Source organism: Microtus oregoni, unplaced genomic scaffold (assembly GCF_018167655.1).
Source record: "Microtus oregoni isolate MIOR12 unplaced genomic scaffold, Mior012 000091F_ref0000469, whole genome shotgun sequence".
Lineage (NCBI taxonomy): Eukaryota > Metazoa > Chordata > Mammalia > Rodentia > Cricetidae > Microtus > Microtus oregoni.
In genome coordinates, this window is record NW_024544600.1 from 2,387,645 (window position 1) to 2,410,901 (window position 23,257).

At 45.9% G+C, this 23,257-nt stretch overlaps 3 protein-coding genes across 3 annotated transcripts; all 3 read right to left on the reverse strand.

Annotated features, from left to right (window-relative positions):
- Nucleotides 1-7,392: 7,392 nt before the first annotated feature.
- Krtap29-1 (keratin associated like protein 29-1) lies at nucleotides 7,393-8,412 on the reverse strand. The gene has a single exon (XM_041643849.1). It carries the CDS (start codon nucleotides 8,410-8,412, stop codon nucleotides 7,393-7,395), a length of 1,020 nt encoding a protein of 339 aa, XP_041499783.1.
- Nucleotides 8,413-15,354: 6,942 nt separating this feature from the next.
- On the reverse strand, nucleotides 15,355-16,872 carry LOC121442304 (keratin-associated protein 16-1). Its single transcript, XM_041643792.1, has one exon. The coding sequence runs from the start codon at nucleotides 16,870-16,872 to the stop codon at nucleotides 15,385-15,387; it is 1,488 nt and encodes a 495-aa protein (XP_041499726.1). The 3' UTR covers nucleotides 15,355-15,384.
- Nucleotides 16,873-22,206: 5,334 nt separating this feature from the next.
- LOC121442314 (keratin-associated protein 17-1) lies at nucleotides 22,207-22,563 on the reverse strand. The gene has a single exon (XM_041643807.1). It carries the CDS (start codon nucleotides 22,561-22,563, stop codon nucleotides 22,207-22,209), a length of 357 nt encoding a protein of 118 aa, XP_041499741.1.
- Between the last annotated feature and the right edge of the window lie 694 nt (nucleotides 22,564-23,257).

The following is a 23,257-nucleotide window of genomic DNA, read 5'->3' on the forward strand; positions in this document are numbered from 1 at the left end:
TGAGAAACCTCAGTTTATAACACAGGAATGGAGTTACCTACCGGATGCTTCCTCCCCATGAGAGGCATAAACTGGAAGGCCTGGGTTGTATAAATAACTTGATAAGCAGGCCAAGCATTCTTGTCTGTCTTCTATTATCACAGTGCTCATGGTGGTTGTAACCTGACTTGGCCAGAAAACCGGCAGACCCTTCTAAAAAAAAAAAAAAAAAAAAAAAAGCATTCCTCATCTGAGACAGCAGAAAATGGGAATCCAGCGCTTTATCTTAAGCCAGATTCTTGCTTACAACAAAGACTCAGACAAAAAGGAACAAATTTCAGTGATGTCGAACCCTTGAGGCTGATTCTCAGCACAATTAACCCAGTTCTTCCTAAGCTCTCCAACTTAATAGTAATAAATAAAACAGAGCATAAATATACTAAACATATGAAGCAAACAATCCATTAAGACTCAAAATCAATCCCCCATGAGACAGTCTTCCCACACACAAATAAGTAAGTAAATGAACAAATAAGATTTCAGTTAAGATTTAATGGTAAAAATGATTATTATGTCCTAAGAATCCTACTCAATGTTACCTGTGTATTAAAAAAATAATATGTGGCCAGGCATGGTGGCACATACCTGTAATCCCAGCATTTGAGAAGCAGAGGCTGGGGGAATCTCAAGTTCCAACCAGCCTGAGCTACACAGTGAGTTCCAGGCTAGCCTGGGCTAACACTATGAGAAAAGCACAAATGTGTGTGTTTACATGCATGTCACATGAACTGAAAACATATACACACATCAAGAATGGGTTACCCTTATAGCAGCAGAAAAATGGAAAATTGAAATGTTTCCTTTTGAACTGAAATGGGAAAATGGGAAAGACAGAGAGACAGACAGACACAGACATAAACACACCACACAGACAGAGAGAGAAAAAGAGGTGGTAGAAGATTTTAATTCTGCTGGATTTTAATGCTCCAGCTGATATTGGATAGAAAAAAACAACATGAGATTTGCTATGCGGTAAGCACCTTTAGGTGGTATTGCAATTTGTTGCTGCATCTGTAGCCAGCTCTCTTTGAACTCATGATCCACAAACTCTAAACACATCAACACCTGAAAAACAGATATAGACTTATAATAGGAGTCTGGCGTTCTTGGTAAACAGTGGAAGCTGAGATAGGACTGACCACTCCTGAAAGAAAAGAGCACAAGGAATGTCTGTGTTATACTGGAAACATGCGTACTTGACTTGTGTCTTTTCGGATGATGGGGAAAGGCTGTGTCCCAAAGACAAAACCACTCGCAGACACTGGGGTCTGTGTCCATGTCACTGTGCGGTGTGCATGCTAGATCCAGAGCAGTTAAAGGCTGGACATGTCACACACTTGTCTTTGGGGAATCTTAGAAAACAAGAGATGCTCGGTATGTTGAGACAGGCAAAGAGCACGCCAGGTGTTCAAGTTCCTGCAGGTTATATACCTCTAAGCTTGATCTTCTCGCAGAAAAAAAATCCTAGCCTGGCTTGTTCAAAGGACTCTTTGTGAGTGGCTAGAAAAGAGAAAACATACCACCAATCAGACCAAGACTTTTCAAACCATGCAACTGTTTATTTTTGCTAGATTATGCTGATAACTTAAACTTGGCGGAAATGATTCTTGACTCTTTGGGACAGTTGAAAGACCTCTCCTAATGCCTTAGGAAAACAATGCGCAGAATAGATGAAATCCAATGGCAGTTTGCCCAGACCTGTCTCATTGCTCTTAGCGTCTTATTTCATCCGATACTAATGAGAATTTAACCCCGATTCAAGCAGAGATCCCAGTTAGGAAATGTGTCAGAGGGATAGTTGCACAGACAGCCTGTCACAGATGCACAGGACTGCCCAGAATAGAATTTCAGAGCATCGGGAGATTGCTGGGGAAGATACATACTCACATATTAGGTTCGTACCCTTCCTTGACCCAGATACCAAGCTAGAGGTACCTGGCTAAGCCACAGCTATGTTTCTGTCCCCACAGAGATGCCAAGATACTACATGTTTGTTGTTATGCACCATTGCATTTTGAAATTTATTTTGTAGCATAGATCATTAACACAATTAAACAGATCCCAGGTATAAAATGTACAATTCTTGTGCACGTGTGCATGCATGTATGTGGGGGGTGTGTGTGTGTGTGTGTGTGTGTATACAGGTGCGTGTGCACATACATGCAGGTGCTTATAAGGACCAGAGGTCAACTTCAAGAATCATTTCTCAGGACTCAGGACCTATTCCCCTTGTTGTTTTGAGACAGTCTCCTAGTGTGGGCTGCAGTGCAGCAGCCGGCCCCCTCACAGATTCCCCTGTACCTGCCTCCCCAGCACTAGGATTTCAAGTGCCGTCACCATGCCTTTTATGTAAGTCCTGATAGTCAAGCTCAGGCTTGCATGCTCTCACAGCAAGCCCTTTACCACCTGGGCCAACTCCCCAGGCCCCAAATGCAGAGCTCTTGAAAGCAACATCTGTTTCCATGCCTCGTGAGTAGTACAGACTATCTCCAGGTTTAGATAAGTAACGGTGGCAAGAATGACACACAATGAAATCACAGAAGAGGTTGCATCCGAGAATAGAAATGAACTAAAAGGAGAAGACACAAAGGGGATATCACAGCCATGGACAGTGCTCTATTTCACTTGTATTTCTTTAAAGATCCAAAGCACATGTGAAGAAGGAGGAGGAGGAGGAGGAGGAGGAGGAGGAGCAGAAGGAAGGAGGGCAGGAGGGAGAGAGGGGGAAGAAGGGAAGAAAGGAAGGAAGGAAAGAGAAAAGATGTCTATTGTATCTATTGTTGGTTAGGTGTTGATGTGTTTCTCTTGTGTTTTTAAAATTGCTCTTCCACTCCAGGCGTAAGTGTAGATGAGGATTTAGTTACGAGCATGTTCAGGCTAGGCAGAATGCTGCTCATAACAGGAGGTTCGGATGTTTTATGGGCAAGTTCTAGCAAACCTACGAGGAGAAATAAATGCCACGTTATCTGTACTGACGCCAAGCGTGATAAACAAAAGAAAGCCCAGATCTTCCCAGCCCATCTTTTCTACCCATCATGTTTAGAGCCTACAGTTAGTGTGCTGGCAGAGGACCAGCAATATGTTGAGAAACCAATAACTGAGACAATAAAAAGAAGAAGGCAGTCAGATCTGGTAGCCCAGTTGCTAGTTTAATAGCTAATTCTAGCTACTTGGGAGACTGGGCAGAAAGATCTCAAGTTCAAGACCTGCTGGAGGTATAGGATAAATTCAAAGCAACCCTTGAACTCAAAACTTTTGAACAGTTATAGTTCAGGGGTTCAACACTTGCCAAGCATGTGGAAAACACTGTAAAAACTAATTAATTTTTTTACCAAAATAAACTTGACAAGTCAAAAATGGTGCAAAATGAAATTTGAAAACTTAGTCATGCTGACATTTGGTATGCATAATGAAAGCATGAAAGTATTTGAGGAGATGAACCCTGCCCCTGAAACACCATAACATAAGGAAGAGCACAGAACATTCCAAACAGTAAAGGATAAGAGGCGCCCTACACCCCAGGTCCCATCTCTTCTCCAGCAAGGCTGCAGTCTCATCTCTGCCTGTTCCTAACGTTCACCTGAGATGCCAGGTGCAAATAATTGATAACTGTGATTGACACCTCAACCAAAAGCAGAATTGAAAACTGATTCATGAAACTGAGAGTCTAGAAATAAGCACAAATACCTAAGGTCAGCTGATTTTAGAGAGGCGGTCTAAGGCCACCCAATGGAAAGAGAATGGTCTTTTCCACAAACAGAGCTATGACCAGACAGATATATCCCCCCCCAAAAAAAACTCCACATTTTTCTGTTCTAAATTTGTTTTTAATCCCTTCCTGTCTCAACAAAAACCTATATGGCCTCAATACCACATTGGTGTTTTGTGTGAGGTAAAAGAAAACCCTCCTGTTCTTGTCATTCCACGGGAGGCAGAAGGGTTCTGGGCCCCTGTGTGCAAGGAATTCAGGGTTTTTCCCCTTTTTTCTCTGTATATTGAGTCAGAGATTCCACAGTGCCTCTCTATGAATATGAACAGTAAGAATCTGACAATACATGTCTACTTTCTCTTGTGTAATTTTTTAACTGTAAAAAACATAGGTTATAGGGTTCTAGGGAGCTCTCTCAGTGAGTAGGACCTCTTGCCATGCATATATGAAGACCTGACAATCCCTATGATAACTTAGTTTGTTTTTCAATCTATTCCTGTTTTCCCATGGATAGAAAAAAAAAGGTGATCCATTTTAAACTTGAAATGTATAAAGGCTGTTTTATTAAAATTTTATTAAAACCAAACGTGTACACAAAAAACTGGACACCTTTCTCTCGGGATAGAACTAACTGTGCCCTTCAAAATTTGACTTCTATGATAGCATCACCCTCAGGTTTGGTCTCCCTAACTTCATATTTTGTAGGCACATTGTAGGCTAACCAACAGGTTGTGCAAATTGACTTAAGGGCATCTGATTCAGAATCTTAATGTTTCTATAACTGTGTAACATGGGAATAGTTTGCTGGTATAGAGTTCTACCCTTGCCTATTTTTTTAATCTCAATCTGTCACTTTTTTGAAGCAAGATTTAGTTATCTCAATACCATGGTGACTGTGTCTGCTACTATTGTCACACAGACCTGTTGCTGAATGTCATGGTGTACAGAAGGCAGCTACTGGGAGCAATACAAATGGTGACCAAGAAGATGGGCTGTCAGAGTAAGAGTGCTCACTGGTGATCAGGAGTACTTTGACTCTTGAGTCCTGAGTGTGTAACAGAAAGTTCTCCAATGTGACTGTGTGGATCTGAACTTTGCTCAATGCCAAGGTGAGAGAGAAAAAGCTATTGAATATCTAAGCTTTTCACTGCTGGAAAACAGAGCTAAAATTCAATGCCTCTCAAACTCAACACTTTCTGATATATAAACTTTCTGAATGAACCTATCCCATCAATAAACAGGGGGGCAATTAAAACCTGTCTGTGCAGATGGTGTGTCATTTCTACACAGGTCTCTGTTTAGTTGGTGTATGTTTATCAGGAATCTTGCCCTAGTGAAGAAACATACTTAATATTTTTTAGTTTTTTTTTAAACTGGCCATTGTGGAGGCCCAAAAATATGAGCCTAATCTGCCTTGCCTGAAGTCAGAGAGTTTGAGCTTATTCAAAGTTGTTGACAATAACTGTCGCTACACACCCTGACTTTGGATATAGTTACTTGGTGGTTTGGACTTTAAGATGCCCCATAGAGGTAGATCCACTCCGCCCTGATCAAAGATCAGAGAATTCAATCATACTTCTTCTCCTTCTTTGGAAATAGGAGGTTTGATCTACAGGAGTGGCTGCCTCCAGGATACTTGGTCCAGGGTGGTTTCACTGCCTAAACAACAGAATGCTTTTCTCATGAATTACTGTCTTGATGTCTCAAAGTATTGAAGCAAGTAGCTGTTCTAGTTGCCCATTGTATCATGTTAAAGCAGGTTTTTGCTTCCCCTCTTTTTTTATTGGTGCATAAAATATATGGAAAATTAAACACAGGTGTACTCAGAACTCAGTATGTAGCAGGCAGTGAGTTGCCCTCCCCATACTATTCCATGTCTCTGTAATTCTTCATCATTGTTCCTCCTGCCTAACACTTCTAATCCTCACGCCCCTACCCTGGAACATATGAACTTGCCATGGCTAGGACCACAGCAGAAGTTACCCCAAAAATGTGGCTCACGACATATGGCAACCCAACGTGGTGCAGCTTATGACAGGACATTAAGTAAATTGATTGTAAAAAGACTCAGCCAAGCAGTAGTGGTGCATGCCTTTAATCTCATCACTCAGGAGTCAGAGGCAGGCAGATCTCTGGGTTCCAGGACAACCTGGTCTTTAGAGCAAGTTCCAGGACAGCCAGGGCTACACAGAGAAATCCTGTGTCTTAGTTAAAGTTTCTATTGCTGTAAAAATACACCATGGCCACAGCAACTCTTATAAAGGGAAACGTTTAATTTGGGTGGCTCTCTTGCAGCTTAGAGGTTTAGTCCATTTTCATCATGGTAGGAATCAAGGTATTATGCAGGCAGACATGGTGTTGGAGAAGGAGCCGAAAGTTCTACATCTTGCAGGCAACAGGAAGTGATCTGTCTCACTGGGTGTGGCTTGAGCATATATGACACTGCAAAGCCCACCTCCAGAGTGATGTAATTCTTCAAACCAGGTCACACCTCTTAATAGTGTCACCCCCTTTGGAGGCCGTTTGTTTTCAAACTACTGCACCCTGTCTCAGACAAAAACAAACAAGCACACCTACTATTAAGTGAATTAGCCCTAAACTGTCCTCCATGACCAAGATCTCAGATTTATTTACTTATTTATATGTGGGTGAGGTTAATCTGGTTTGGGTTGATGTAGCCCAAGGTGATCTGGAATTTGTTGTGTGTCTGAAGATGACATTGAACTACCATTTCTCCTCACAGGTGCTGGGACTGGAAGTATGCACCACCGTGCCTGGTTTACGAGGTGCTCTGGATCTTACCCAGGGCTTCATGCATGCCAGGTAAGCACCGTATCAACTCAGCTGCATCCCCGGTAGGTTCAGTTATTTTTGTGAAAGGATCTCCTCTGTACCCTGGGCAGCCTGGAACTCACTATCCTCATAGCCTGTGGGGTGCCAGGTTTAAAGGCATGAGGCTCCATACTCATCCCCTAAGTTTATGCTAACCTATAGCTTTCCCGAATTATCTCTGTCTTGGCTTTTTCAATTCCACTCATTACAGGGAAACTGAGGCCACTCAGTTTCAAAGAGTTCTTGGTGGTGAAGAGGTTAGAAACCAGATAATTACTTATCCTTCCTCCCAGCTTGAGCATCTATAGTTCCGACACCTGCTACCCACGCAGATCAATGCAGACCCACTAACCAGAGGGCTCAGCGTCACTGTATTCAAACGTGACCTAAATGAAATCCTAGTATGAATACAGTATGGAAAAGAATAAAAGCAGTCTATAAGTCTTAATCACTATACTTAACCACTCACATTTATTAGCAGTTGGTAGCAAAAGCATCTCCAGAAAGACCAGGTAAAATCAAAAGAAAGGAGAATCGGGGAGAAGGCTTTGCTGACGTGAAATGAACTGACATCAGGAAATGTATGCTGTAGAGCAGACCATGCCTGCTGACATGTCATCCTGGGGTAAGAAGATCTCCTCAGAGCTGACAAGCTCTCTCCTCAGAGAACAGGCGGTAGCATCTGCGCAGGGCTGGAGGCAGGCACCCACAGGATGGCCCCACACTTGCGGGCTGTAGCACATCCTCAGAAGAGCTGTGAGTGTCCCATCAGGAAGACTGGCCCCAAGGAGGCTGGAGTCTCAGCTAGGTTGTCAGGAAGTGGACACGCTGGTGTCCCCTTGGCACACATTTGGAGAAGATGGTGGACAGCAACCGGAGCCACTGCCGGAAGGTTTGCCTAAACCAGTCACACAGCAAGGGGGCAGGCAAGAAGGAGACGGGCAGCCGCTCTGATGGGAACTAGGTCCACCACAAAATGGCCAGCCAGCACATGAAGCCGATTTACTGTTGCTCTTGACACAACAGGGAGACTGGCAGGTAACCACTGGCTGGCAGATGAAGGCGATTGAAGGTGCTGGTGGACAGGGATGTGGCTGGCAAGAGGACACACAACAAGTTTGACTGCAAGAACTGAGCATGCAAGTTAATGGCTGGCAGGAGAGAGGCATGCAGGGAGCTGACTGGCAGGACTCGAGAAGATAGCAGTTAGGTTGATAATAAACTGACTTGCAGAGCTGACATTCACCTTTAACGGGGTGATGCGGCCCTGCTTGGCAGCAGGTTGGTTGGCACGAACCAGCCTCACAACTAGCTGGTAGGCACAGGGTTTCAGCACAGGGAGTTGCTTCAGAGCAGGGTGGCTGGCAGGATCCATCATCACAGTAGGCTGATGTGTCACAGGCTGTCTGGCATGACCCTGGTGTGCAGGCAAGTCTCCGGCCAGAGTTCTGCTGGCAGGGGCTGTTATCGCCGCACGACGTGTGACATCCAGCAGATTCCAAACAGGAGGGCTGGCATGGGGCAGCTGGAAGAGGAGTACCACCCGTGTCGGGTGCACAGCAGGCCGTGGGTGAGCCTATGGGTTGGCAAACAAAACCCACACAGGAAGTCTCTGGAAAGCAGGTAGATGGACAAGAAACAGGTGCAGAGATAACTGGGGCACTGTTGGGTAGTTCGCAGTTTTCTTGATGTGTAACCAGTTGCCACGTCCTACTCTGGCAGGAGCTGGGCAGACGGATAACATCTCTAATGCTGCCAGCAATGGAGCATGTGGAGATGGTGGGCACAGATGGGACAGTCTTGGGATTTCCAGGAGAGTGACTTTCTGTCATGGTGTCGCAGCGAGCCTGGCTGGGAAGCTGCACGCTCAGTCTGAGTTTGTAAACGCATCTTATTCCAAGGGGATTTTATAGTCCTTCCCTGGGGTGTTGGCACTGCCCACAGCATCTTTCCCTGTTATTATGTTTATTCATTTGCATATAAACATCGGATTGTGCTGCAGGAGATGGGGAAGATGCCCCACTTAAAAATAGAAAAACATGCCTGCTGAGCTGGGAGTTTTCTTTGCCGGATTTGAATGTACAGATGCCACCATGGAATGAGCTGTCTCTTTTAAAGGTTGTTCCCCAGCCTCACCAAAGCAGGCTTTTCCTCACTACCCTCTCATCAGCAGGCTTCCTCCAAGCTGAAGCAGCTCTTCCTCCAGGATGTGGTCCTGTGCCATTAGGACCATGGGAAGCACTGATGATGATACTGAGGGAGAGATGTGATAGCAAAGATCGAGAACAGACAATGAGTCAGTAGACCCCAAGAATATTTCAATGTGCCCCCCTCTCTTTAGAATCTTAACTTTCAAATGGCTGCCAACAATTAAGAGCTGTAATAGTGTCCATTTTCTGCACACTTACCATATACAATCGGCCCCTTGGCCGCATTTTCATTTATCCTTAGCTAGTAAGTAGACTTGGCACCTCTATTTTAAAAGCAGCAAAGAAAACTCAGAGTTTAAATTATGATTAAAGCAAAATTCAAATCCAGAGTGAACATTCCCAAAAAAAAATCTCTGCTCAATTGGATCTCCCTGGGAGGTGCAGAGAAGAGGACTCATACTGTGGGGGCTGGGGTGGGGGCAGTATTCACGCAGCAGGGCTGGCCCAAAAGCAGCTTGTCCAGGCCCTGTGACGGGGCCATCTCCCCACTGCAGTGTGATGCTGACTGACCCAAATGAGTAGAATGTTTTTCTCTATTTAGTTATACACCCAAAAATAATCTTTTCATTTGAAAATTAAAATATAAACATTTAGTTCAAACATGGCAGACTACCCCTATAATTCTGATATTTGGGAAGCTGAAGCAGAAGGATTGCTGTGAGTTCAGGCCCAGTATGGATTGCATAGTGAGTTCCATGTCAGTCTGAACTAGTGTATGAGACACTTCTTAACTACTTCTGGGGAAGAAAAATAAACCTTCAAATATTTCATGAAGGAGTATTAACTCATAAATTGGAGGTCAACAACAGAAATACCAGGTCATCTCCATAAAGCCTTTTAAAGGTCAAGCAATCTCTTCCAAGAAGAATTTGTGATGCTCTCTCTAGACCTGTCTCTTTTCCTCTAGACTCAACTGGGTACTGCACCACCAACTGATTCCAGCATCCCACAAAGCGCACCCCCTGGCCTGGTTCCTGCTGGAGGCGGGTGATGGAATGCAAAGATGACAGTATGGAATGGCAGGCAGGACTAGTCTTGACTTCTGGCTTTGCAGCTCAATCTGTGGAACAGATTCACTCATTACCCACGTCTTCAAAGTGTCGAGACATCATTAACTACCTTGACGGCTCTTAGGTTAGCTCAGCCACATCAGAAACAGTTGGAACTGCTGAAGATTCTGTAGAGGGCTTGGCAAAGGAGCAGCTGTGAAATCATGTCTTATTGAGATCCCCTCTTTACACTCTGTTTTAAAAGATGAGAAGCTCCGAATGAGAGTCATTGTCTGGAAGACATTCACCCTTGTCATTTGAAAGCCCTTCTCCATTATTGTCTTTCCAGTCACAGCATGGACGGCTCCTCCATCACTGTCTTTCTGTGGTGCCATGGACCACTCTTTCATCACAGTCTTTATTGTCACGGCATGGACGGGTCCTGTATCACTTTCTTTATTGTCACGGCATGGACGGCTCCTCCATCACTGTCTTTCTGTGGTGCCATGGACCACTCCTCCATCACTGTCTTTATTGTCATGGCATGAACGGTTCCTGTATCACTGTCTTTCCAGTGGCAGCATGGACGGCTCCTCCATCACTGTCTTTCCGGTGGCAGCCTGGACGGCTCCTTCATCACTGTCTTTCCCCATCGCAGCATGGATGGTTCCTGGCACCTTCCTTTGCATGTTTTTCACATTGTCATCTTTAAAACTGCAGGCATTGTGCAACCCTGTAATTCTCATACTTGGGAAGCTGAGGAATATGTTTTATTCTGGAGTGTGTTTACCTTAAAGTTCTTCATCCTCCCAAGAGAAATGCATTTAGTCTCACCAAATAAGTCAACCAACTAGAAAATGTAAAAATATTGGAAAAATAACATGAATTTCAATTTGAAAATGAAATTCTGTACAGAAACACACCAATTGTACTGATAGAAAATGGAGCTTTCATCTATTTTTCCTCTCAGTGATTCTGCTTTTCTTTCCTTTCCTTTAAAAAAAAAATACCCCAATTGAGAAATTTTTATTTTCAATTAACTTAATGTGATTGAAGGCATCTACAATGCCATTCAAAGACATTTCATGACTACATCAAGAAATACAATGAGGGGGCTAGAGAGAAGACTCCGTGTTTAAGAGTGCTGGCTACACAACCATAAGGACCAGAGTTCAGATGCCACATTAAAAGTTAGACATGGCTATGGGTGCCCCAACCTGGTTAGAGTTTGAGACAGAAGAATTGCTAGTATTTGTTGGTTGCCAGCCCCGTTTCAGTGAGAGTCCTTGTGTCAAGAAAATAAGTCAGAGAGTGATGGAGTAGGACAAGTGAAGTCCTCTCCTGTCTGCAGAGCACACTCACACTGTTGTAGGAGCTGCGGGCTGTGTTCCTGCCTCCCCAGCTCCTGGTTGCCTGGCTAGCTTATGCCCCGAAATAACAACACACAAATTATATTCTTTTAAACACTTCTTGGCCCATTATATTTAGCCTCTTCTTGGCTAACTCTCGCACCTGGACTAGCCCATTTCTAATAATGTGTGTAGCACCCCAAGGTGTGCTTACTGGGAAGATTCTAGCCTATGTCCATCCTGGGTTGGAGCTTCATCGCGTGTGCCCCCGAGAGCTGAGCTATGGCGTCTGTCTGAGGCATCTTACCTCACTTCCTCTTCCTCCCAGCATTCTGTTCTGTTTACTCCTCCCACCTATGTTTTTTTTTTCCCACCTATGTTTTAACCTATGAGGCCAAGCAGTTTCTTTATTACTTAACCAATGACCTTTCTCCATCATCACACCTGCACACACACCCAACACCTGCACACACACAGGCATGTACACCATTTATAATCTGTCTTTCTCTCTTTCTGTCTCTCCATCTCATATAGTGATCAATTATAATTTTTTTCAAAAACAGACTTTGGACTGAACATTAAGTTTAAATAATTTATGTTCCTTACTAGCTGTAACTACCCTGTATGAATATATATAGATATTCATATGTGTGTACATTTATACGTGTATGTATATCCGTATATGTGTGTGTATGTATGTATGTATGTATATGGATGGACTGTTTTATACTTTAGAAACACATATGATCATTTTTTATACTTTAGAAACACATATGATCATCTAGGGGTTATTTAAATCAATTAGCATCATTATTAGGGGTCATCAGTGTTATTGCATATAGCTATCTTCCATTTATTTTCACTGAAGCATAATAGTACATTGTGTTGATTAAACCACATTTAATTTGTCTCTTCATTAGCACTTGGCTTGTTCAGCCTTCAGATGTTTTATCATACACATAGAGGAGAAACAGGGCAGGGAGAAATCTCACCTTGAAGATTAATGGTGAAGTACATGAAACACTAAGTCTTGTGCCTAGCACAGAGAATGAAAACCCTGCTCTTCTGGCTTTGGAAGGAAAAAGATTAAATCCTAATGTCCTGTTATGACAGTAACTCTACCACCCATGTGCAGAAAAGTCTTGCTATTGACTTTCTCCCTCTGACATCATCTAATCTACTAATTTTCCAATGGCTGATTCCATGACTCTCTGGGGATGTCTGGCAACATCTGGATAGTAAAGGACCAGAAATCATGCTTAATGATATCCAAGACTCCTCAGCAAATGACTATCCCACCCAAATGCCGAGAGTGACAAAGCTAAGAAACCCTGGTCTGTCCTCCTCCTATGCCTATGATTGTTCAAGTTAGACCTAGAGAACAGGAGACCATGCTCCATTCTGTGTGCAAAGGATGTAACTGCTTTGAAGGGACTGTGTGCCTAAAGATGTGGGAAGTGACATTTAAATAACAAGTGTCACTAAGGTAGCAAACTACACAGGAGAAGGACTGAGCTAGCGACCTAGGCCAGAGCAGGCCTGAGGCAGTGAACTCCACAAGAGCAGGTACAGGGGAGCAACTGTTGAGCAAGTGGTCCAGAACCAGAAACCTCTGCTGGTCTGGGAATGAATCTGGGACTTCTGAGTGAGTGGACCTGAGTTAGGACCCCTGCAGGTCCAAGCATGAGTCTGGGACCTCAGAGTAACTAGACCTGAAACAGGACCTCTGCCTGTCTGGGCATTAGTCTGGGACCTCTAAGAGAGTAAGCAGAAACCAGAGACCTCTGCGTGTCCAGGCATGAGTCTGGGACCTCTGAGGGAGTAGGCCTGAGCCAGGTCCTCTGTGGATCAGGGAGCACCCAAGTCTGGCACCTCTCAAGGAATATATCAGAGACAGAGACCTTTGCAGGACCAACCCCAAGCCAGGGACCTGTGCAACAGCAGGAGCAGATCCAGACCAGGGGCATTTACCCAAACAGGTCTGAGCTGGCATCCTAGGTCAGAGCAGGCCTGAGACAGCAAACTCCCCAGGAGTGCTGAGCAATCTCCAGGAACACAGAGTGACTAACAGGGTAACTGGAACTGTGGCACTGACTGCACCACGAGGAACAACCATCTGAGCCTCGGATCCACTGGCACCTGGAAGATTAATCACCAGAATCACAGGCGGCCCCAACTACACCAATTAGAGGAAAAGATGAGTAGACAAGGTAAGAACACACACAAAACCACAAAGAGCAATGTGACACCAGTAAAATCTAGTGATCCTATAACAGCAAGACTTGAACAATCAAATATAGATCAAGCAGAAGAAAATGACTGAAAAAAAATAACTTCAGGAGAATGGTTGAGGCTCTTAAAGAGTAAATGAGAAATTCCCTCAAAGAAATGGAGAAAAAGACAAAAAAATCTTAAATTAACCCATTTCTATTAAGCTGTGTATTGTCAAGAGGTTATGTCTTACCTAAGGTTCCGACTGGCATTTTTCTCCTTCAGCAGTTCACAGCATCTCCTTGACTCCTCTAATGGAGGAAGGTCATTGGCTAATAAAGGAACTGCCTTGGCCCATTTTATTGGTTAGAGGATAGGTGGGAGGAGTAAACATAACAGGATACTGGGAGGAAGAGGAAGTGAGCTCAGAGTCTCAACAGCTCTCCTCTTGGGAGCAGACGCCTGAGAAAGACGCCATGCCCCGCTCCCGGGATGAAGCTCCGACCCAGAATACACATAGGCTAGAATCTTCCCAGTAAGCGCACCTTGGGGTGCTACACACAGATGATTAGAAATGGGCTAAATTAATATGTGAGAATTAGCCTAGAAGAGAATGGGCCAAGCGGTATTTAAATGAATACAGTTTGTGTGTTGTTATTTCGGGCATAAGCTAAGCTAACAGGTGGCTGGGGTGTTGGGGACGCAGCCCCGCCGCCCCTATTACTACACTCCTCTCTCTCTCTCTCTCTCTCTCTCTCTCTCTCTCTCCTGATTTCCTGCCTGGTTTTACTCTGCTAAGTCACTGGCCAAAACAGCTTTATTCACTAACCACTAAAAGCATAACATATACAGAAGGACATCCCACATCAAGGAAGGAATGAAGGAAGGAAAGAAGGGTAAAGGGGGGAGGAAGGAAGAGGAAAAAGGAAGGGAGGGACAGAGAAAGAAGGTAAGAAGGAAGACTAGAAAGAAAGGAGAGAACAAAAGACACTTGGAAGAGAATGAGGAGAGGGGGGAAATTAAGGAAGAGAAATTGGGAATAATGGAAGGGAGGATGGAAAGTAAAGAAGGAAGAAGAAGAAAAGGGGGAGAATAGAAAGAAAGAGGGGAGTGGAGAAAGCAAGGAATTAAAGAAAGAAGCTAGTAAACAATAGATGCTTTGAGAGGGAAGGAGAAAATAAAGAAGGAAAGGGTGGGGAAAAGAAGAAAGAGTTGAAGGGAAAGAAAAAACAATAGCAGTCTTAAAGGGAGGGGAGTAGAAAGGAAAAGGAAGAGGTTGGAGAGATGGAGGAAAGGAAGGAAGGAGGAATGGTGGAAAGAAGGGAGAGGAAAGAAGGAAGAAGAGAAAGAGAGGGAGAAACTGCATGGAAGGAGTAATGAATGGAGGAAAGGAGAGAATAGATGGACTGTGAGATAATGAACTGATGGGTGGTTGGATGGATGGATGGGAAAAGAGATTTATGGAAGAAGGGAGGGAGGGTGGAATAGATGAATAGATGGATGGATAAGGGATAAATGCATGGGGGCATGGATTAATGAATAGAAGGAAGGGGAGGGAGAGAGGGATAGAAGGCAGGAAGGATGGACAGAAGAAAGGCTGGGGAGAGCATCTCTCCAAGATGCAGCATGACTCTGATAAGACCGTCACATTAAAAAAAAGAGAGGAATAACAATGTGTTACTTCAACTTAGCTCCTTTTATTGCATGATTAAGTATATCTTGCTGGAGATGCCCCCAAGGAACACAGCACATGAGGACAAAAAGCATCTTGAGTTGGAAAGAGCCCAGTGATTTGGCAAAGCAGCTCTCCTCAGTGTAATAACAACAGAAAACAAGACCATTCCTTTCTCTGTGCAGGAGGCCTTCATTGGAACCTCTAGGAGGCTGGTACTTCTGATAAGTTCTCTGAAGCATAAGCGAGTGGTGGGTGGCAGTGCAGAAAGGAAAAATTCTAGCTAAGTCATAATGAGCTGTGCACATGGCTTTCCCGGTTTCTCTATGACTTGTGGCCGTTGCTTTGTAGGAATCGGTGAGCTGAGGCTAGCTCAGCGGTCAGCAGGCTTGTTGGCAGCAGACTGGGGGGCTGCAGCCTCACGGGTGATCGGGCTGGCAGGTTTAGCATCAGAGGGTTGGCAGGGAGTCTCGTCTGAGACTTCCGTCTTGCCTGGTGTTGAGTCAGCACAGTCGGTTTGGTTGGAAGTCGACTTATCGCACTCACGCTTAGAGTTGTCAGAATCGGTGCAAGGCTGGCGGGAGCAGACAGGGCGGTAAGAGTAAGAAGTCAGGCAGCTGGGGCGGCGCAGGATGGAATAGCAGGAGCGGTAGCAGGCAGGGCGGTAAGTGATGGAGGTCACATATGGCTGCCTGAAGGTGATGGGTCCAGAACAGATGGGGCGACAGATGGGGCGACAAGAAACTGGACTGCAAGGCGGCTTGCAGGAACTGGGTATGTAGTAAGTTCGCGGGGGACAAGCTGGTTGGCAGATGGCAGATGCAGAGGACCCCGGACGGCAGGAGAGAGGTTGGCAGGAGGTAGATGGGCAGGAAGAGGGCTCACAGCTGACAGAACGGCATCGTTTGACTATGTAGCAGGAAGGTTGACATGAGCTAGGCACACACACCGATGGTAGGCAAGGACTAGGCTCAGAGCAGACAGGTTGGCAAATACTGGAGACACAGCACGAGGAATCTTGGCAGCTGCTAGAGCCACACGGTGGCTCACAAGGGCTCTGAACACAGCAGACAGGACGGAGACAGACAGGCTCACACATGAGAGCCATACAGGTGGCTGGCTGACAAGCACTAGACTCTGAGCAAGGTGGCTCACAGGGACTGGAGTCAGAGCAGACTGGCTGGCAGCTACTGGCTGCAGAGCAGACAGACGGACAGCAGCTAGGCGTCGGGCACACTGGCTGGCAGCAAGCAGGTTCACAAACCACAGGCTCACAAACCACAGGCTCACAGACCATCGGTTGACAGGAAGCAGGCACAGTACAGAGAGCTGAGCAACAGCTAGGCTCACAGATCACTGGCTGGCAGGATGCGGGCAAGCAGAGAACTGGCTGGCAGGGTGTAGTCTCACAACACACAGGCTGGCAGCTGCTCATGGAGCAAGAAGGCTGGCACATGGTGATCTCACAGCACACAGGTTGAGCACAGGCACTCACAGAGCAGGAAGGCTCACAGATGGTGGCCTCGCAGCACACGGGTTGACAGCCACTGCCCGCAGAGCAGGAAGGCTCACAGATGGTGGCCTCGCAGCACACGGGTTGACAGCCACTGCCCGCAGAGCAGGAAGGCTCACAAACAGTGGTCTCGCAGCACATCGGCAGGCAGCTCACAGAACACGAAGGCTGGCAGCATTGTGAACCACAGCCAGATGACCCACAGCTGTCCTCACAAGTCACCAGCTGCCATGTCTGGCTCCGGCAGGAGCTGGGTAGGCAGATGGGTCCTCCACAGCTCACTTCAGTAGAGCAGAGAGAGACGGCTGGAAGGGAGGGGCATTTCCTAGAACAGCAGCAGCCAGACATGGTGGAGGTACCTCTGCTTCTAGTGAGTGCTGGGAGGTAGCTGCCTGATTGTGACATCTCTCCAAGGCCCTCCCTTATATAGTCCCTCAGTGATGCATGTTGTTTGGGGCCCCCTGCATCTTTTCCTCATTGTTGTTTGGCTCCTGTGTCCGGAGGAACATCTTATTATGCCAACATTTGTTGACTTAGAAGTTGTTTGTCTGCCCATAAAGAAGATGTTTATTTACTGACTTGCTAAATATGGGACCCTAGAAGCTACAGGTAGTCTTGGGATGAGCATCATCACCTCCACAATGGATGGGCTCTATATCCTAGCATCATGAAGAAGGAAAGAAGAGAGGAGCTTATAATTTAGCTGCCTCCGGCCCTTCCACTTCTACCCCTGGGTTAGGCTCAGATGTCTACAAAAGTATGATCACCTACCCTGTAACAGGCAGACGAGCCGGGAGCAGACTTGCCACACCACCATGGCAGGCTCCACAGAGGCACATAGGGAGGTAGGAAACAAACGTGAGGAGCTCAGTAATGGGTGGGACATGCAGACCAAACTGTCAGTGGCCACAGTCCACGGCCTTCCTTTAGTCTCAGGTTATTCTCTGCAGTTACAGATGGAGAATGGGGGCAGAGGAAAAGAAAAGTTAAGTCACTTGTTGAAGGTTGCTCCCGTTCCCTCCCCATGTAGGCATTCAGCAAACTGAGCTTCTTTTTAATCTTTCTTCCCCTGCCCCTGAAACAAGATTTGCTTGTATAGCCCTGGCTGTCCTGAAACTAGATCTGGAGACCAGGCTGACCTCAAACTCACAGAGATCCACCTGCCTCTGCCTCCTGAGTGCTGGGATCAACGGCGTGTGCCATCATCACCCAGATCAAACTTCTTTGGGGAAGACGGTATTGAATTTATTTATTGTGCATGTGTGTGTAAGCATGTGGAACAATCCAAGAGTCAATCTTCTCCATCTACCATGTGAATTCTGGGAATTGAATTCATGTCATCAGGCTTGGTGACAAATACCTTTACCTGTTAAGCCGTCTCACTGACCCCAAATCTTAGCTTTGTTAGCAGACACCACCAATGTCATATATAATAGATTCAACCTGTGCTGCCGTCTTCCACCCTCTTCTGTAGCAGCTCCACCCAAGAACATCTGTCGCATCTGTCCACAGAAAGCACTTGACACAGTTTCTCTACTTCTCCATCTTTTCTTTCCATGTGTATATCAAGCATTCAATGGATCTCCAGAGTATCCTTGGTGCAGAGGCTGGCCCAGTGGTTGTGCTCATTCCTGGTGTGTGGCAGGCACCATGGGATGGTGGTACTTTGTACCTAGCTATTCTAGGTTCTACACAGGAAAGACCCCATTTTCAGATTTTGAGAGCTCCTAGAAGAAAGATACTGGGACCAGTAAGAAGGCTTAGTAGGTAAAGGTGACTGTCACAAAGGCTTACAACTGTGTTTGGTCCTGGGGACTCACATGGTGGAAGAAGAGAACCAACTCCCAAAAATTGTCCTCTGACTCCCACACATATTCCATGTCCCAGGCATCCCTCCCCCAACAGATGCACAAAATAAAGAAGTATAAAAATAGTCTTTTCTTAACATTTATTTTCATTTATTTTATGATGAGTTTATTCCTGTATCGTAACTTTTGTTTCTTCGGTTTCTTCTGGGATCCTTTTCTTCTGTGCACCCTCCTCTTCTGGCCTTGGAGCAATTTGTTCCTTTTCAATGAAGATCATCTTGATGTGGCAGAGGCAGCTCAGGTATGGGCTAATCAGGCCACGAGTTCATAAGCACATCTTGGGTGCTTTGTTCATTGGTTGTGTTCATGACTAGAGAATCTGCCTCCAAGCCCTTCAGCTCAGCAATGCTCTCTGCATTTCTAATCATGTGCATCAAGAAGTCAGCACTCTCCTTTTGGTCACCAACCCGGTGTCCAGCTCCACGGCTTGGCCTGGGCGCCCCTGCTAGCTCCACCGCAGTGCCTCTTCAAAGTGACATCCCTCCAATACTTGGTGGCACTTCCGACATGCACACCTTTGGTGGTCCAGGCTGTTTCATGGGTGTTCTTAAAGGGAATGAAAATAGATGAACCGTTTGATTTGCATGATTTTTCTTGGTGGAGAAAGTGGCCAGCCATCTTCACAGGTCACCTCAGGTCACTTCCAGGAAGAGCAAATACCAATTTATTTCAAGAGTGACACAGAAAGAAATTTCCGTCATGAGGTATGGGTTAAAAAGAGACATTTACACACCCATGAGCATTTGTGGTATCTTGTGAGGAGCACTGTACCAAAGGGATATGCAAGAAGTTTTGGGGAATACTGGAGGGAATCTTCAAATGGGTTTTAGGAAGTTAGGAAAGCTTTCTCAAGTAGTAAAATGGCCAGATAGAATCCTCAAGGGATGCAAAAAAAAAAGGCAGTTTGTGGAAACCAAAGACACAAGATCAGGTTACATTCAGGAAATCGCCTGATAATACAGTTTGGGACAGTCGGGATGAAGAGCACAGGAGACAGGAAGAGGCAGTGATGGGACCACCGCGGTTACCTAGGCACCAAGCTATAGAAGACCTTGAGTAAGAAATTGGATTTAATAAAATGGTACTTGAGAGTTTAAACAAGGAAGTGAGGGGTTTGTTATTTAGACTCTGCCTATGGAGATGGGAGAAAGAGGACAAGTTCACAAGCAGAGAGACTATAAGGAGATGGACAATTACCCAAAAGCCTCCTGGTGACAACCTGGACCTGACAGCTCTTTTTTTTTAAAAGATTTATTTATTTATTTGTTTGTTTATTTATTTATTTATTATGTATACAATATTCTGCATCCATGTATGCCCACATGCCAGAAGAAGGCACCAGATCTCATTACAGATGGTTGTGAGCCACCATGTAGTTGCTGGGAATTGAACTCAGGACCTCTGGAAGAGTAGCCAGTGTTCTTAACCACTGAGCCATCTCTCCAGCTCTGACAGCTCTTTGTACTAGACCAGTAGGAGAGGTTTAAAGAATCTAGATGTGGCCATGGTTGAAACTAGAAGGGACCATCATCCTTTGAGACATGACTGTTGCGCCTTGTAGAGGGAGAGGTGGAGAGCTCATCAACTCCCTGCCATTCACAGGTCCTCTCCATCTGCTTCCCTTCCTCAGGTTAGCGAGTGATGGATAATAACTCAAAAAAAAAAAAGAAAAAAGAAAAACTCTCTGATGAGAACTGACAGGGAGGCCACTGTCCTTTATACTGGGGTATTATCTCCTCAGTCTCCTCCCCTGGTGAGTGACGTGGCAGCTCTTCTAACTATGCAGTCCCAATCTTCCTTGACTCATCTTCAAAGCACTGTTCATCCTTCGGCATCATCCAGGTGCCGTAAGGGCAAGGCCTTTGTCTATTCAGTACCGCATGCCTGGCACCCAGAGTCAAGACGGATGCATAAGCAGTGTGCAATTACTATTTATTGAATGAACAAATGAGAACCTCTGTGTCTAGCTAAGGAGGGTAACCCTTGCTGGTACCTCAAAGAAATCACTACCTCTGCTCATGCATCCAGATGGCATGGCCATGAGCAATGGAGTGATCAGTCGCTCTGAATCACAGCGACACGGTACAAAGCCATCGCTCTTTTGGTGGGTTTGTCCCATTGTCCCATCCTTGACAGGATGTCCCTTCTGCAGCTGTGAGTTTGTACTGGGGACTGAAGAGTTCGTTTTTAAGAGGCCAGTTATACATAAAAAGTAACTGGGAAAACAGAGTCTGAAGTGGGAACAGGGCAAAGTCAAATCTCACATCCTCTAAATGCAAGGTATACTGCTCCCAATGCTTTTTATAATAAAACCCCAAACTGAAAACACAATTGCAAAAGTAAAAATAAATACCGTTCTCTCAGTGCAAGAGTGGATTTTATTGTAATCCGTGTGTTACTTAAAATCGCTCTAAACAAGGGGTTGAATCCACTGCCATTTGAGTTTTAACTTCCCTGCTAGGCTTGTGCAGTACATGCGCCCTTCCCTTCCTCTGAGTAGAGTAACTGCAGCTGGGCCCAGGACAGAAAAACAAAACAAAACAAAATAAATAAAACCTTGCCCCCTAGGAGGAAGCCAAGACCTGAACATGAGGCTGAGGTGAATCTGAAGTGGACAAACATCCTCACTACACACTCACATGGTCCGGCCACACAAACCCCTGACATTCACAACCAACCTGGGACGGGTTTATAATGCCAGCTACATGGAAGGCTGAGGTAGGAGAATTACAAGTTTAAGGACTGCCAGGACAACTTAGTGGGACCCTGTTTCACAATTTAAAAAAAATGAAAGGGGGTTCTGGGGATGCAGCCCAGTCGTCGAGGTTTTGCCTAGCTTGAAAATGAAGCGCTAACTTCAATCTCTAGCATTGAAAAAAGGTAAATTAATTAAAATAAAAAACACCAAGATTCTTTTACCAAAGCCTCCTCCTCTGACTTTGCCCCAAGATTCAAGCCAAGCCAGAAATCCCCCCAAAATCATTTTAGAATCACAATACAGAAAGAAAGCATGCATCCTGAGCAGGATTAAATACAGTGAAATTAGCATTTACCTTGCTGCTTTTAGAAACATGGCCTTTGGGCATTCCAGATTCTAGAGCTGATGGGTACCGCAGCTAATGGTGACTCCCAGGTATTGGTTAAAAACTCCCTAAATGATTCTCATACTGCATGCAGGGGCTTCTGTCTACAGTCTACCCAAACCTCCACCTTCCATGTAGATAATCACATGTGTTCGTGTTAAAAAGCACAGGTCCCCAGGCCACACCCCTACAGCATCCCTTATGTCAGAGAGGGCTCCAGAATCTACAGTTCTAACCAGCCTCCCAGAACTGGTGCAGGAGATCAGCAAATGATACTGTGCTGTGTACAAACTGTACTGTGCGATCTCTAGGTGGATGTAGGAGTAAATCTTCCTGGGGGGGCTTGGAGGGCTGAAGGAAGAGCCAGGAAGACTGATAGGGTAGCCAGCATGCTTGAATTTATTAAAAGGTTGACAAAGTTTCAGAGAAGAACGCTGGGGTGGGGACCAACAGGCCCAAAGAGTAAGAGAATGTCTCATAGCTGCAAGGCATTTGACTTCATGCAAGCATTGAACCTGGCGACCATCACCTCATTGGAACTCAGCTTTAATTTTCTGCCAGGAAATGGCTCTTTGGTCCTGAGTGCCTTACACACCAGGACAAGCTCTCCTCTCAGAAAGAGCATGAGAGGCAGGTCTTGGAGGTATGAAGGAGTCAGGAAATGAGGAGGTCTCCATCTGAATAGGCCGAGGCTGTCCCCAACACTGCCTCAGGTATAGAGGGGAGGGTCTTCATTTCGTTTCACAAACAGGTGTGGGCTGACAGCACACTGGACCACAGCATCCGGTGCCACAGCATCCGGAGCCACAGCAGCTGCCTCCGCATCCCCCGCAGCCTCCACAACCTCCGCAGCCTCCGCAGCCTCCGCAGCCCCCACAGCCAGATCCACAGCAGCTAGACCCACAGCAGCCAGATCCGCAGCCAGAGCCTCCACAGCCAGAGCCTCCACAGCCAGAGCCTCCACAGCCACAGCAGGAGCCACAGCAGGAGCCACAGCAGCCACAGCAGCCCTGCTGGCAGCAACACTCCTCACAGCAGTCTTGTTCCTGGGAGCAGCAGTTGAAGCAGTCTCCCGGGCAGCACCCCATGGTCCCAGCCGGTCAGGTCGCAGGTCAGGAACGCGGCCGAGCTTCCCCTAGGTGTGACAGTGGCCAGCTGGACAGCAGCTTTTATATCTCCTCACCCAGGGGTGTTGGCACGGGGGACAGGATGTTTGCTTTGTTATTATTTATGCTGGTTTCCATAAGAACGTCTCATTAGCTGCCTGTTTATTTTCCAGACGTGAGTACCTCAACTCATAAAAAAGCCCCACTCGACCCAACTGCTATTTGTCCAGAGGGTAAAAATACATCTGGGAAAAGACCTGTCATTAGCCAGGTTGGGGAGAGGAAGGAGAAGCTGGCCAAGAATCTGCTCTGCCTCCTCTCCCGAATCTTCTCCGGTGGCAAAAAGGAGACTCCTCTGACTGGCCATGCAGCCTGTTTCCATGGATGCTGGCCGTAAAGAACTAGAAAACTAAGAATGAATGAGTCTTTTGCCCACACGGAGGCTGCAGCTGAGGGCCTGATGCTGAGGCTCCTCCCCAGTAGAATGGCGTTCTCTCCCCAGCCATGTGAGAAAAGCAAATATTTGTGTCTGTGTGAGGTATGTGGCTGTGTGCTGCACGTTTGTTTAGACTTGGCAGGTGAGCATCAATCATGAGTAATAACTGACTTGTGAAATGCAGATAGACTCTCCATAAAACTGAAAAAGGCTGGGGAGCCACATTCTCTTAAGGCTGCG

Excerpts from the sequence above, each read along its gene's own strand:
- Krtap29-1 (XM_041643849.1), bottom strand. The coding sequence starts at position 8,412 with ATGACAGAAAGTCACTCTCCTGGAAATCCCAAGACTGTCCCATCTGTG.
- LOC121442304 (XM_041643792.1), bottom strand. The coding sequence starts at position 16,872 with ATGTCTGGCTGCTGCTGTTCTAGGAAATGCCCCTCCCTTCCAGCCGTC.
- LOC121442314 (XM_041643807.1), bottom strand. The coding sequence starts at position 22,563 with ATGGGGTGCTGCCCGGGAGACTGCTTCAACTGCTGCTCCCAGGAACAA.